This window comes from Xenia sp. Carnegie-2017, unplaced genomic scaffold (genome assembly GCF_021976095.1).
Source record: "Xenia sp. Carnegie-2017 unplaced genomic scaffold, XeniaSp_v1 HiC_scaffold_1, whole genome shotgun sequence".
In the NCBI taxonomy this organism is placed as follows: Eukaryota; Metazoa; Cnidaria; class Anthozoa; order Malacalcyonacea; family Xeniidae; genus Xenia; species Xenia sp. Carnegie-2017.
In genome coordinates this window covers 2,184,690-2,197,364 of record NW_025813402.1, presented here as the reverse complement: position 1 = coordinate 2,197,364, position 12,675 = coordinate 2,184,690, and the positions used below count along the sequence as shown (strand labels likewise).

Here is a 12,675-nt window from a genome sequence, read left to right as displayed (position 1 = left end):
AATGCCAGCTTCTTCCTCGGTTTCTCTCAAAGCAGTTTGTTCATCCGTTTCACCTTCCTCAACATGTCCTTTTGGTGGCGTCCAATGGTGACTTCCATAAGATGTTTGGAGAAGAAGATATTCTATTGGATTGTTGAAAATACGACGAAATATTATCAACCCAGAAGCTCTTCCCCTACTGGCATGTGTCGCCATATTAAAAACTGTCGGGTGTAAAGTTTTCAGCAGGCAACAGGCCAGCCTTGTGCCTGCGTATTTGTTAATAAAAACTGAAAACGATTTCAATTTACTCGATTTAACCTTCAATGAAATTTTGAAATCTAATGTTGAAGGTAGTCAGAATTTCTGCAATGCAAGGAAATTTAAAGCCAAATAAATGTTTCAATGGAAATCGAGATATATCGTCTCAGCCAATGATTGATGATAAAAATAAAGATTCTTTCAGGAGTAGTTTGGATCACCAAGGTCCTGATAAAGTTGGTCAAATGAACGTTTCTGGATATCCTTTGTTCACTCCACCATTTGCTCATGTTATGAATACAAACAACATACAACCATTCAACTATTATCCTCCTAATGTCATGTATAATTATCAAAATAATCTTTACCATCCTTTGATGTATAGTGGGTATAAAAATGAAGTAAATTCATCATTGAAGAAAAATTTCACACCTATCAATATTTCACAATATCCAATCAATCATCCAGTGGATTATGCAACAAATACAGTTACTTTGTATCCTTCACTTTTGCAATACGAAGCGAAAGATAAGAATGGCTCTCATACAAATAATGATGATGCCTTTTGGTTAAATCAATGGTTAGAACAGCATCAGTTTAAACTGGAAAATGGCAAAGATTGTAAAAAATCATTGAAGGTCAGTTTGAAATTTGTTTTATTTGTAAAGTTTGAAATTTATCATTACCAATAAAGTAATGTTTTTGAAAGTAGTTTGTTTAAATTTGTGTAATAAGTAAGCAATAAAAAAGCTTTGTCATTATTGTATTTCTTAATATTGTTTTAAACAATTTTTCTGTTATAATTTGCATCATGTTGGATAAGGTTAAGTGGAACTATTTCTGACCAATGAAGTACAGCATCATTCTTCAAGATGTATCTCTAAGCTAGTTATGATTAATTACACTTTGCAAAATGCAGGATCCACAAACCTCCCAAATTTCTCTTGTACAATTTTGATGTTTTTGCCTTGAGGAAAGTTGCCATCTTTGTCAAAGTAAAAATTCTTGAATTTTGAAGGTTGGCTACCAACCTTTAATCTTCCCTATATTTGTTTAACCATCTAATAAACATGTAAACTATTCTTTATATTGTTTATTATTTATGTCTGATTGTTATTTACTGTAGCTAAATTCTTTCAAATGAGAAAATGATGAAAATACATCCACGACTTCTAAATGTGGCATCTAAAATCATATTCCTGGATGAATGAATGAATATTTATAGTATCCTTTCATTTCTAATTTGAAAACAAATTTAAAAAACTTTTTTACCTTAAAAACTTTATTGTCAGTCATTTAGATAATTGCAGATTTGAAAATGAAATAATTCAGGTTGAAAATATTGATGTACTTTCATATCAGTTATATTTAATGAATTCTGTACCTTTATTTCATAGATCAGTGAAGCAAGGATACTCTTTGATCGTTATTTGAAACTTAATACTGATTTAAAACAGCAGATTCAGCAACTCAACAGCAATATTGAGGGTGAAGAAAGGAAATGGAATTGTATTTTGGCTGATGTTGAAAAAACCAAGGTACAATAAAATATAATTTACTTTGTTTTTAGCATAAATGTTTATAATACCTTTATCATATAATAAGAAAGATACTGAAATTGTGTATATTATATACTAGTAAAGTATATCATGTCACTAGTTTAATTATATGTTTTTAGGATGAGCTGTCATCAGTGGAAAATGTTTTTTCTGACCAGCAACTTATTAAAGATCTTCAAGTGAAAATTGAAAAACGCCAAGAGAAACGCGTTAGTTAAAAAATTTGGGTTATATAAGTAAAATGGCTTCATTTTTTTTATTTTATTTTGAATTGAAATTCATAAATTTCATTTTTCAACAGCATTGGTGGAGACGTCGACAACATCGTCGATATCTTCAAAGATTAGAAGATGAAGAAAAAACATGCAAATTACATGAAAAAATTGATGCTTGGCAGAAAGATCTAAAACAAAAAGATATCAATGCTAGAAAGGTACTCTAATGTACTTTGATGAACTCTAATTTACTAATTTCATTGCTTAAGGTACTCTAATGTTGTGAGAGGTGAGAGTAAATTGAAACTACATTTTTCTAAAAAGGCGGCAGAACATTGATAATTGGGAGGGGGAGGGGATATTATTCATGTATGCATGTTTTACTTTATTACTTTTTATTAAAATCAATTGTGTTTACGGATTACAACATATGAGTATATGAATATAACCCCCTCCCCCCAATTATCAATGTTGTTTCCTAATGTATTCCATTTTCTGATTAGGCAGCCTCACTAAAACATGAAGCTGGTGGAGTTTTAGATGAAGTTCGTCGCAAACTTCAAGATTGTCGTAAGCTGGAAGACTTGATTCAAGCTCTCGTTAAATTACGACAGTTGAGAAAAGACGAAGGAGAAAAAAAAGGTTCGTGAAACGTTTTCAGTATTGTTTAAGTTAACACTTACACATAAAAGTTGATGCATGTGTTAAATTGCTTTTATTGTTTACGTATTAATTTATTGTTTTTCTGACTGACAAATTTGTGTATCTCATTTCTCTTGAATTTTGCTTGTTGCACAGGTGTCTACCCAAAGACAACTTCTGTTGATGATGAATGTTTAAAATCAAAATGTGAGAGAATAAGTTTAATGTTGAAAGAAAGAAAAGAAAGTTATGAAGAAGAAGAAAAAACTTTACAAGTTATGATAGCAGAAGAAAAAGACGAACAAGAAGAAAAAGAGAAATTAGAACGATTACAGCAGAAAGCATTGCTTAATCTCGCTCAAGGTACTGTAATATGACTTTTTTAAGGATAATGTCAGTATTAAATAACTTAATTATCATTCAAAATATAAAAATTAGAGAATGATCAGATGGCAGAGTTTAGCCGTTATTATGAACAAGCCGACATTAGTCTACAGCATCTTCTTCAAGTCAGGTATATATGACTTAAAAACATTACGACTGTGTCTTTCTCATAATTTCACTATTTCTAAATATACTCACGTTTAGGCAAGGATGGGATATTTACATTACACAAGATACCAGTTTGGGAAGCAGAATACCTAATTGTGATATCTCTCCAGCTTCGCCGACAACCAGTCAGTGGGAAGCCTGTCTTGATACCAATCATGTTAAAGTCCATGCAGTGTCAGATTTCCATGAACAAAAGTTTAGAAAGTAACATAAACTATTGACACCAATAAATCTTTCGGGTTTCATTTTTGTCTACAGACATTAAAAGCCCGGAAATTGTCAAGGAAATAATTTATACCTGCCATATGGTGAATGCCAAAGAAGTAAGAAGTGCGTATTTTCTCATGCGTGAGAAAATATAATGTGTTCAAAAAGTTACCAACAACGTTGTGTACAATAAGTTGTATATATTTTTTTATCAAATTGTCTGCTTATTTATGATCCAAACAAGATTAAACAGCTCCCATAAAATTGTATTTTTATGTGACGTTTATCATTTCATTGAGAGTATCGTTAAGATAAAGCAGACATTCAAATAAACATTTTATACGTATGCTATGTACGACACATACTCTATAGTAACAGAAATAGTCCATCGCTTAATTCTGTTACAAACTGCAAGTCTGCAACATCACACTTATTCATCTTTCAAAGTATGTATATGTTATAAGAATGTTAGCTTTTGAATGTCCGCACGTTCTCTAATGATTTAAATACAACATCATGCGCTAAAAGTTCTTATTTTCTGCATTTTCCATTTTCGAAATGTCAATCGAAAAATGGATTTGTTAATACAGAATAATGAATATTGTAACTTGAGATAAATAAGTTAATGAATAAAGTAATGTTTAATAAAGAGTTAATTTAGCGTTACTTAAATTACTGCAACCAAGGTAACGTGTACTTAATCTAATTCATTTTGATTTTTGCCAAGTGTTTACATTATCGACTGATAAAGGTTTTCTAAATTAAACATGACTGCCTTAGAAGATCCACGAACCTATGTTTTGCCAAAACCTGTATCGCAAATTTCACACAAAGGACTTCGTATTACAGCTCGAAGCGATGTTGTTTACACTGCTTGTGTTCCTGACAGACATCAGGTTGCTCAACAGAATTATTTTCGACGAAGTTATCAAATGAAAAAATGTGGTTACAATTCCCTACCACATAAGCCGTACCAAACTGTTGGCAAAGTGTTCCTTGATGATAAAGATCTTATTTTAGTCACACTTGGTCAGAAACAGGGCGAATCTCCACTTAAGGTATTGTCGAATATCAATGCTAATTTAAAATATAATTGTCTAATTAAGACAAATGTCGACTGTATATTTCGAGTTTTTCCAATTCTAATTCATCATTTGCAACAATTTTAGCCCTCTCCGTTGATTAGTAGTCAATTTATGACAAGCATTAAGTATGACCAACATTGAAACAAAAATTGTAAAAAAGCCTGCGTTAACTAGCCATAAATCTCACTTTATTTGTTTTATAAGTGACCTTGGTTACCATACATACATACGTTGACATAACTTTGTGTTTGGCACTTTAAAACAATCTATCAAATTTTTTTGGATCCAGATTTTATTTATTGTTAACAGGAGTAAATAAATTCATACCAATGTAATATAGCAATTGCCTAGACTATTCCTCTTCTTTAGTAGACATCTCATTTCCTTAAACTCTATGGATCGTGCACTTATACAATGTTTTGATCTGAGAAATTGACTCCACTAATACATTTCTTTTTCATCTTTTTCATTTCTATTTTCAATGCCATTTATTCTTTGTACACAAACCTAACAACCATTGATACAATTTCCAGCTTATCTATATAAAAGCCACTCTCTCTAGCAGGTTAGCTTGTCTATGCTTTTCATTGATCGTGACAAAGTTGTTTAACCATTACTGCTTGAGCGACTAGTTGTCAATTTCCGTTTTTGTACTTTCTATACCACTAGGCTAGATCATAGTTACTTGCACATAATTTTAACTCAAGACTTTCTCTACCACAAGCTCTTTGTTCTTAGCTGTCTTTCTTTTTTGTTGCAAATCAGTCCCAACTAATTTTTATTTACTATCTCTTCAACGTCATTTACTTTACCTGCTTATGATATTTGCCTGCTTGTCATATATTTCAGATTACCATTTATTATCCATCATTGGTCGGTTGCATGAGTGTTCGATAGCATTATCCACTGGTTATCCATTGGATTGTAAGAAAGGTGTTTATGTTTTTCTTACAACAAAAAAATTTTGTAATCTTTCAAAAAATATATATTATTTTAGTGTTTACTCTTTTCAAATCATATATTTTTCTCTTGTAAGAGATTTTTTCAGCTTTCAGAAAAGATTTGCTATGCAGTGGATAGCGCTGTTCAGCCTTCGTACAACTGGCCCCAGACTTTTATTTGTCACCTGACATCTTTTTGTGTGCAAAATAAATTTAGATTTCTGTGATTTTGTATCTTAATCTTGAATCTGATTTGATTGCACTGCAGAGAATATTAACAAATTTTAATCTGTCATTCTATTTGCATTAGGAATCAAACATAAATTCTGTGGAAGAGAACAAACTATCGGGCTGCGATGTTGAGAAAAATCCTGCTGCAATTGATATAAACATTGAATTGAAGTTAAAAAATGTATGTATTTTTTGACATTTCAGTTTTTATCAAAACTGGCACAAATAAATAGGTTGAACACAATACAACATAACATGTATAAGAAATTTTGCTATAATCCATCTCAATTATTTTTGTGTTGCCCTCCTTTGTACGTAGGATTCACAAGCACCATGTTTCTATGCGCCAAAGGAAAAACTTGAAAATATTCAAACCCAGCTGTCGAAAGGAAGGTAGAGATGGAATGGATGCACAAATAAATGTTTTGTTTGGTTGATAGAAGTTTTATGTTAGTGAATTATGATTGTTTAACTCAGAAGTCCACATAATATTTTTAACGATTAGGCTTGAGTTTGAATTTGTATTGAAAGCTGTGTTTTTATGGAAAAAACTATACTTTATGCACCATTAAGGTGGTTGAGGAGGGAAAAATATTTCCTCTCGACCTCAAAAGTCAAAACGACAATCGCCTACGCACGGTTTTGGCTCGTTATGAGACCTCGGAAAAATAGTCAAAATATTTTTTTATCCCGGAGATTCCAGGTTGTAATTGTATGATAATTTTCATTAAATTAAATTTATCTTATTTGACTTAGAAAAATGATGAATGCTGTTCGCTTGGGTTTCAATTTGTTTCGTTTTATCAAAGAAGAACAAGAACGAAAGGTCTTCTTTACCCTTGGACTTATGCAGATCGGTGACAGTAAAAAATCACTTTCACTGTTTTCTATGTTTCAGGCAAAAATTTCTGAGATTGAAAGACAACGTAAACTAGAAAAAGTCAAGAATAGCATGCAGATTATATCTCCTTGTGAGACTTCTGATGAATCTGAATTTGAAGAAAATGAAAATTTGTATGTCTTGCGAAAATTTGTATTATTTGTTCATTCTCTCAATGTATTTTATACAAGTTCCAAAATACAAATAGCTTTAGATTAAAGTTATCTTAAATATTAGTTATGTCATTTTGTAGTGCCGACGGAACGACAACTCGTAAAGATGAAGACTGCAAAGATTTTTTGAGTATTTTATCCAAACTACATGTAAAGTAGAACACACCCTACGCGGCCCAGAAACTTGTTTAAGTTTTTTTATTTAATCGATTTATGTAGATAGTAAATAGATTGTTTGAGTAAACCTAAACAGACTTCTGGACTGCCTATGAATACACATTGATAAAGAATTTTATTCATTTTGTAGATTTGGACAAAAATACTGAAGAGACAAGTTGTGTTCATTCATTGTAAGACATATAGCTATAAGACATTAAAAATCATAACCTTTACTCATGAACATTTTTTAAATTAATATTTTAGCTTTATAAAGTTTTCATCATTGTTAAAAGTGTTTGCTATGAAAAAAATTCAGATTAACTGCTTGTAGTTCTCCCAAGTCAAGAACTTCAGAAAGAGTTATTTCAAGAAAAAAACCACGCAGCTCATCTTTACGACCATATTCTCCAGTATATTCCAACATTAACTATTCTGTTTTGGATTCGAGGTATTGACATAAATGTTGTAATAATGATTTGATTTATATCTGAAAATACCATTGCTAAATTTTTAAATCTGTACGATCTGTATTGCTATTATAAAGATGATTTCAACACAAATTAGCAAAATGTTACTGGAAAGAATTAAATGAAGCAACCATTACTAACGACTAAACAGACGTTTACTCCACACTTGACTCTGAAGATGACTATTGCTAAGGTCAAACAATTCACAGTCAAACAATTCACTTTAAATAATTTACCATCAATTAAAAAATTTGTTTTTTGGTGTGACACATACATACAATGAAATGTAAATGTTTGATATGCTTGTTTGTCTGACTTTTGCTATTAATTTTTACTTCATTGGGTCGGTCAATTTATTGTTATTTGTTAATTTATTTTTGAAGACAATGTGTATTTCGTCAACTGTGTGCCTTAAATTGGATTCTTGACGCTATGTCTCAAGATGTTTTTCCACCAGCTGTTCAACCAATTGCTAATTGTTGGAATTTAAAGTAAGTGTTAATATATTTTAAGACAAGTGTTTCAAAACATTAAAGTGACTTTAAACTACGTTATGACTTTTTGTGAAGTACGAATTATATGTTTCAAAATTCATGTTCAACAATTTACAGTTTTGTTCGTAGCGTTCTTTGAATTTGCAATAATAGTTAACGTGTATTTTTTTTAAGATATTTAGAAGAAGAAGTTCGAACCTCACGCAAAAAACTTGAGAAGAAAAAACAATCTGAAAATAATTGGCAAACACTTCTAGTAAATCCAGCTCGTTTTTCACAGGTATTTAATGCATTTCTCGTTATTTTTTACATGACACAACAATTTATATATATTGAATAGTATTTTTGATTAGTTTGACGATTGTAATCAATCGATCAATTTCCAAGAATTACAAATTAATTGTTATCAGTTTATGTTTGCTCCAAACTTTGTATCATCTTTTTAACATTTCATTTTTTACTTGTAACTTTAATCGATGTTTCAAGCGAAGTCATCGTAAAGTTAGGCGGCGTATATCGGTTCATCCGCAGCATATTCAACGACTTTCTGGAGTTACAAATTCATCATCAAACGCGAACTTAATGAAACGATCCATTTCACCTATTGAACAGAAAGTAGGCAGTTTATCCAGTGCTGATGCTATTGATGCTCCAACTACGTCATCAAGTGGTGTCGGTCAAGAAAAAGGTACAGCTGACAATACTGAGGAATTAAAAGGAAAAGGTAAACTAAATTGAAAATTTAATTGAAGGCATTTCTTCTAACCAAAGAACTGAAAATAATTGAAAGGCAAATTTTAATGAACAATAATATATATATGTTATTTTAAGTCTATAATGAAGGGTGTTACGTACCTTTCATGGTGGTAACTTAACAATTTAGAAATCAATTTACTTTTTTATTATTTTAATCGCTGAGACAGATGTTCACTCTTCTTTTATTTTGTCACTCTTGATTTAATAAATTTTAGTTATTTTCCAAGAAAAAAAAGCTATGTCAGATAATGAGAAACGATTTTCATGTATAAAGTCACTTAAAGCGATGAATTCAAATGAACAAAAATCAGTAAACGAAGGGAAAACCTTTTTATCTGTAAGTAAATTATTCATCCTCATCACTTTTATTGCTGCTTTTGAACATTACGCAGCCAATTTTTCTATAAAAGACAATTTTACTTAAAATAAAACTTGCTTTCAATTTTTTTGCGTTACAGCGCGAACAAGTGACAAAACTTGCGACACAAGAAACAGATGTTGTTTCGAAAAAGCCTGAGACTCGTGTGAGGGACTGGGTTCGAGAAACAGGTTGTGGTCTACATGTTTGAGGCATTGAGTTTTTGAGGCATTTTAAAAAAAGCTGATTGTCAATTGAACTGCATTTTTTTATTCACAGATCAGCGTAGCTCAAAAATGTAAGTTTGAAATCATAATACTTTTAGTAATAAAGTGGTTGGTTGGATTAGGCCCCATCCACACGTATCCGGATATAATTCTATTCGTAAACTTTTTGTTGCGCACCATGTTGCGCATAAAAATGTTTTTGCGTCCAAACGTAGCTTGATATTATCCGGATTTACTATAGTTCCCAGGACTTCGCGCTTTCCGTTTCACTCGCATATTTTGAAATTGTTGCAAATTTGCAGTAAATTGGTTAGCAATTTTGAATTTGGTCGGTGTGTGCAAACGTTGTTCGGCTTTGTTTGAATGTATATGTCATAATTGGGACAGAAATAAAAAAAAGAGCAAGACGGACTCCTTCGTTTAGACTGATGATGAGGTTGAACTCTTACTGAAAGTCACACTAGAATTTAAAATATCCAACGCTATGTAGAAAGTCGATTGGAATAGATTGGAAGCAAATTTGACGACCATTTAAACGCGCTATAATAGTTGCTAGGCAATCTTGGTCAAAAATATCCAAATTTACCGTCCACACGCATCCAAATTGTTTGCAGATACGAAAATTTTCACTCCAGAGAGCGGATTCAAAAGTTTCGGGATAACCCGCTCGAATATTCGGATGCGTGTGGTCAAGGCCTTAGTTAATTAATTTATTAATTGTATTTATTTGTTGTGAAAGAAGAAACTTTGCCAAGTACGAAATTACTTTTTTACAAAGGCGATTTCTTACGGCAGCTTTGGGAACATTTGGTGTTATTCGTCTGAGCAATAATATTGACGAAACTCCTTCAGAAATGAGACGAAAGTTCAGTGAAGTAAATGAAGAAAGAAATATCATGTTACATGATAAACTTGAGAAAAACATCAAGTATCGTCATACATTTATTCAAATATTTTTTTATTCCTTTTAATGTTATTTCTCGTGAAACACAATAATGGTATTTTTATTTCTACGTGAGAAAAGAAGACGATGGCACGTTTTAAGACGAAAGTTTATCAGACTTCATGGATCGGATCATATACAAAAGGCTCTAGATGTTATACGTCATGACAGTTATTCAGATGAGCTCGTAGAGACTGGGGCCGAGATGAGAGAACGTGTTAGCAAGGAGTGTGCTTGGTAGGTGTTTTTATTTATAGACTTTTTAAAAAATGAATAATCCTTTTCCAGTCGACAATTTCAAAAAATAAAAGAAAAAACACACTCCAAAAAACATCATCTTGTAAACTCAACATTCGAGTTATAAAGCAATATTTTGAGTTTGTTCTAACTTTATTGTAATGACTTTGAAATAAAGTCGAAATATTGCTTTAAATATTGTCTCTTGCTTTTATAAGTCGAATCTTGAGTTTACAAGATGATGTTTTTTGGAGTGTGTTTTTTTTAAATAAATAATGTTTCCTGTTTATCACACTGTTGTTTTTTAAACATTAATGATGAATAAGAGAAATACCAATGTTATTTTTATGTTTAGGTACCAAGGCCTTGTAAATATATTTCCAGAGAATGTAAAAAATGATCGATCCATTGGTATTATCCTTAACAAAATAGCTCAATACGGCTCGGTATGTTCTACATTCGCTTATATCTCGGCCCGCAACTTTTTTCAATCTTCCCTATAATTGAGCAGGAAACTTTAGACTACTGTCACAGTATAGATATCTTAACTGAAGGTCCACTCGTGTCGAAACCTTTGATGTTGGTTTCCCCTACTTTTCTGAGGCAAATTCTAAGGAGACACACCTTCCAGCAAGATACTGCAGCTATATCGCAATAGAAAATATACATGTTTTTACAAATATATCGTTTTGCACTACAAAAGCTCGGAACCTTATCGTCTTCGCAAGATGATAACATTTTGTAAAAATTTCGGCAAACTTTTACTTTAAACGAGAATTATTAGTAAAATAGCATTCTCGTGCACAATACTATTCCATAATGATTTTGTGAAAGCATCTTGCTGGGATGTCACGCATGCGTAGTGAAAAATACGCCACGATTTTAGTAGAGTGGGCTTTCTGTTAGATGTCTATTCTGTGCTACTGTGTTTAAAACACTTGTTCATTGAGGGGGAGGTTGAGAGGGCATGTCTGGCAGGGGCAGATTTTCTGGGAGGGGTGCAGAGGTGTACGCACTCCACACAAAAAATTCTCTAGCACCCCCAAGAAAAGTCTTAAAATGTTATTGCGTATTTTGAAATGATATAGAAGTATTAGAGGCTATGAAATTTTACAGCAAAACTAAGCAAAGGTAGAACTTCTCATTTCAAAGAGAATTACATATTTTATACTACCACCATTTTCAATTGAGTATTACATTGCACTTTTACATTGAAACATAAAAATTTAAAAAAATTACTAAATGTGCGTTCATGAATATAAAACATATAATTCATACTTTTTAAAAAAAGGTAATAACACTTTCATAACGCGAGATTCAAAACAGATTCAAAGCAGATTAGCCCTCTTGCTTATTTACTCTTTATTTTTATAGTTAGAAGGAAGGAAAGTAAGTTCTCAACATTTTTTAAAAATCTTGGCAATATTGAGACCTTGGGAACTGCGCTTTCCAGAAATAGCAGCTGCTATAGAGGTCAGTGTAGCAAGATTTGTCTAACGAAAAAGCACAATGAATTCACTAAATTTTTATAAACTATTTACAAATTGCGCTTTGTATCTCTGTATACTTACAAAGCACACAAGTTTTATAGTTAATAAAAATTGGTTTGTTTACATTGACAGTTTGTGCGTGAAAATGTCGTGAATCTTTCAACTGTGGATTATGATGATTGGTTGACATCTTGGAATTTACCAAGAACACAACCTTGATCAACTCAATCATTTCTACGAAATATATCCAAAGAGAATCAACGGATTTAAAAGAATAATTTCATCAACAAGCTTGAAAGACCTGATGTATAAATATAAAATCTTTAATATGCATGACGAACTCACAAACATATTTCCTTGTGCGGCTTAAAGTAGAAAAGATAATATGTATTATTATTAAGTCACAATTTTGTAAAATGAAACAAATCACTTGGACATTTGTAATGTTCGAAAATTTCTATGATATGATCGTTTTTGAATTATAATATTTAAATAAAGTGAATGATTTGAACGCGGGATGCTCGTTAGATGTTTGTATATCGTCCAGGGTGGAAGAACTCTGTGAAGGACTGTTCGTGTTGATTTTGATTGACGTTTCTTGTGTGTATTTAACAAAAAAATTGAAACAGAGCAGTTATGCAAGAATACTCTTGAAGCTTTTTTGACGAATCCATGAGGAAATCTTACAATTCTTTCTACATTACCTTAAACTAGCCAAGTACATCGTGGTGCAGTCTGCGTCTGCTTAATGAATGATCTAAGGAACCACAAAAAGGTTGACACAAAGCTATGTAAAAAATTTAGAAATAAAGGTAAACA

At 31.7% G+C, this 12,675-nt stretch overlaps 2 protein-coding genes across 2 annotated transcripts; both read left to right on the top strand.

Moving 5' to 3' along the window:
• Positions 1–262: 262 nt before the first annotated feature.
• LOC124452965 (programmed cell death protein 7-like) lies at positions 263–4,071 on the top strand. The gene is made up of 8 exons (XM_047004003.1): positions 263–878; positions 1,638–1,778; positions 1,919–2,008; positions 2,101–2,232; positions 2,518–2,656; positions 2,813–3,019; positions 3,095–3,170; positions 3,245–4,071. Exons 1-8 carry the CDS (start codon positions 324–326, stop codon positions 3,414–3,416), a joined length of 1,512 nt encoding a protein of 503 aa, XP_046859959.1. The 5' UTR covers positions 263–323; the 3' UTR covers positions 3,417–4,071.
• A 53-nt stretch (positions 4,072–4,124) lies between these two features.
• Positions 4,125–12,372, top strand: LOC124452036 (coiled-coil domain-containing protein 60-like). The gene is made up of 19 exons (XM_047002908.1): positions 4,125–4,473; positions 5,752–5,853; positions 5,992–6,065; positions 6,429–6,498; positions 6,571–6,686; positions 6,806–6,855; positions 7,033–7,075; positions 7,216–7,332; positions 7,735–7,842; positions 8,020–8,125; positions 8,332–8,569; positions 8,817–8,938; positions 9,060–9,150; positions 9,239–9,257; positions 9,965–10,114; positions 10,211–10,366; positions 10,722–10,812; positions 11,741–11,839; positions 11,989–12,372. Exons 1-19 carry the CDS (start codon positions 4,183–4,185, stop codon positions 12,073–12,075), a joined length of 2,130 nt encoding a protein of 709 aa, XP_046858864.1. The 5' UTR covers positions 4,125–4,182; the 3' UTR covers positions 12,076–12,372.
• Positions 12,373–12,675: the final 303 nt, after the last annotated feature.

Coding starts and splice junctions, on each gene's coding strand:
- LOC124452036 (XM_047002908.1), top strand. CDS start 4,183: ATGACTGCCTTAGAAGATCCACGAACCTATGTTTTGCCAAAACCTGTA. Junction 6,499..6,570: donor AAGAAGAACAAGAACGAAAG/GTCTTCTTTACC, acceptor TCTATGTTTCAG/GCAAAAATTTCTGAGATTGA. Junction 6,856..7,032: donor AGACTGCAAAGATTTTTTGA/GTATTTTATCCA, acceptor TTCATTTTGTAG/ATTTGGACAAAAATACTGAA.
- LOC124452965 (XM_047004003.1), top strand. CDS start 324: ATGTTGAAGGTAGTCAGAATTTCTGCAATGCAAGGAAATTTAAAGCCA. Junction 2,233..2,517: donor AAGATATCAATGCTAGAAAG/GTACTCTAATGT, acceptor TTTTCTGATTAG/GCAGCCTCACTAAAACATGA. Junction 2,657..2,812: donor AGACGAAGGAGAAAAAAAAG/GTTCGTGAAACG, acceptor CTTGTTGCACAG/GTGTCTACCCAAAGACAACT.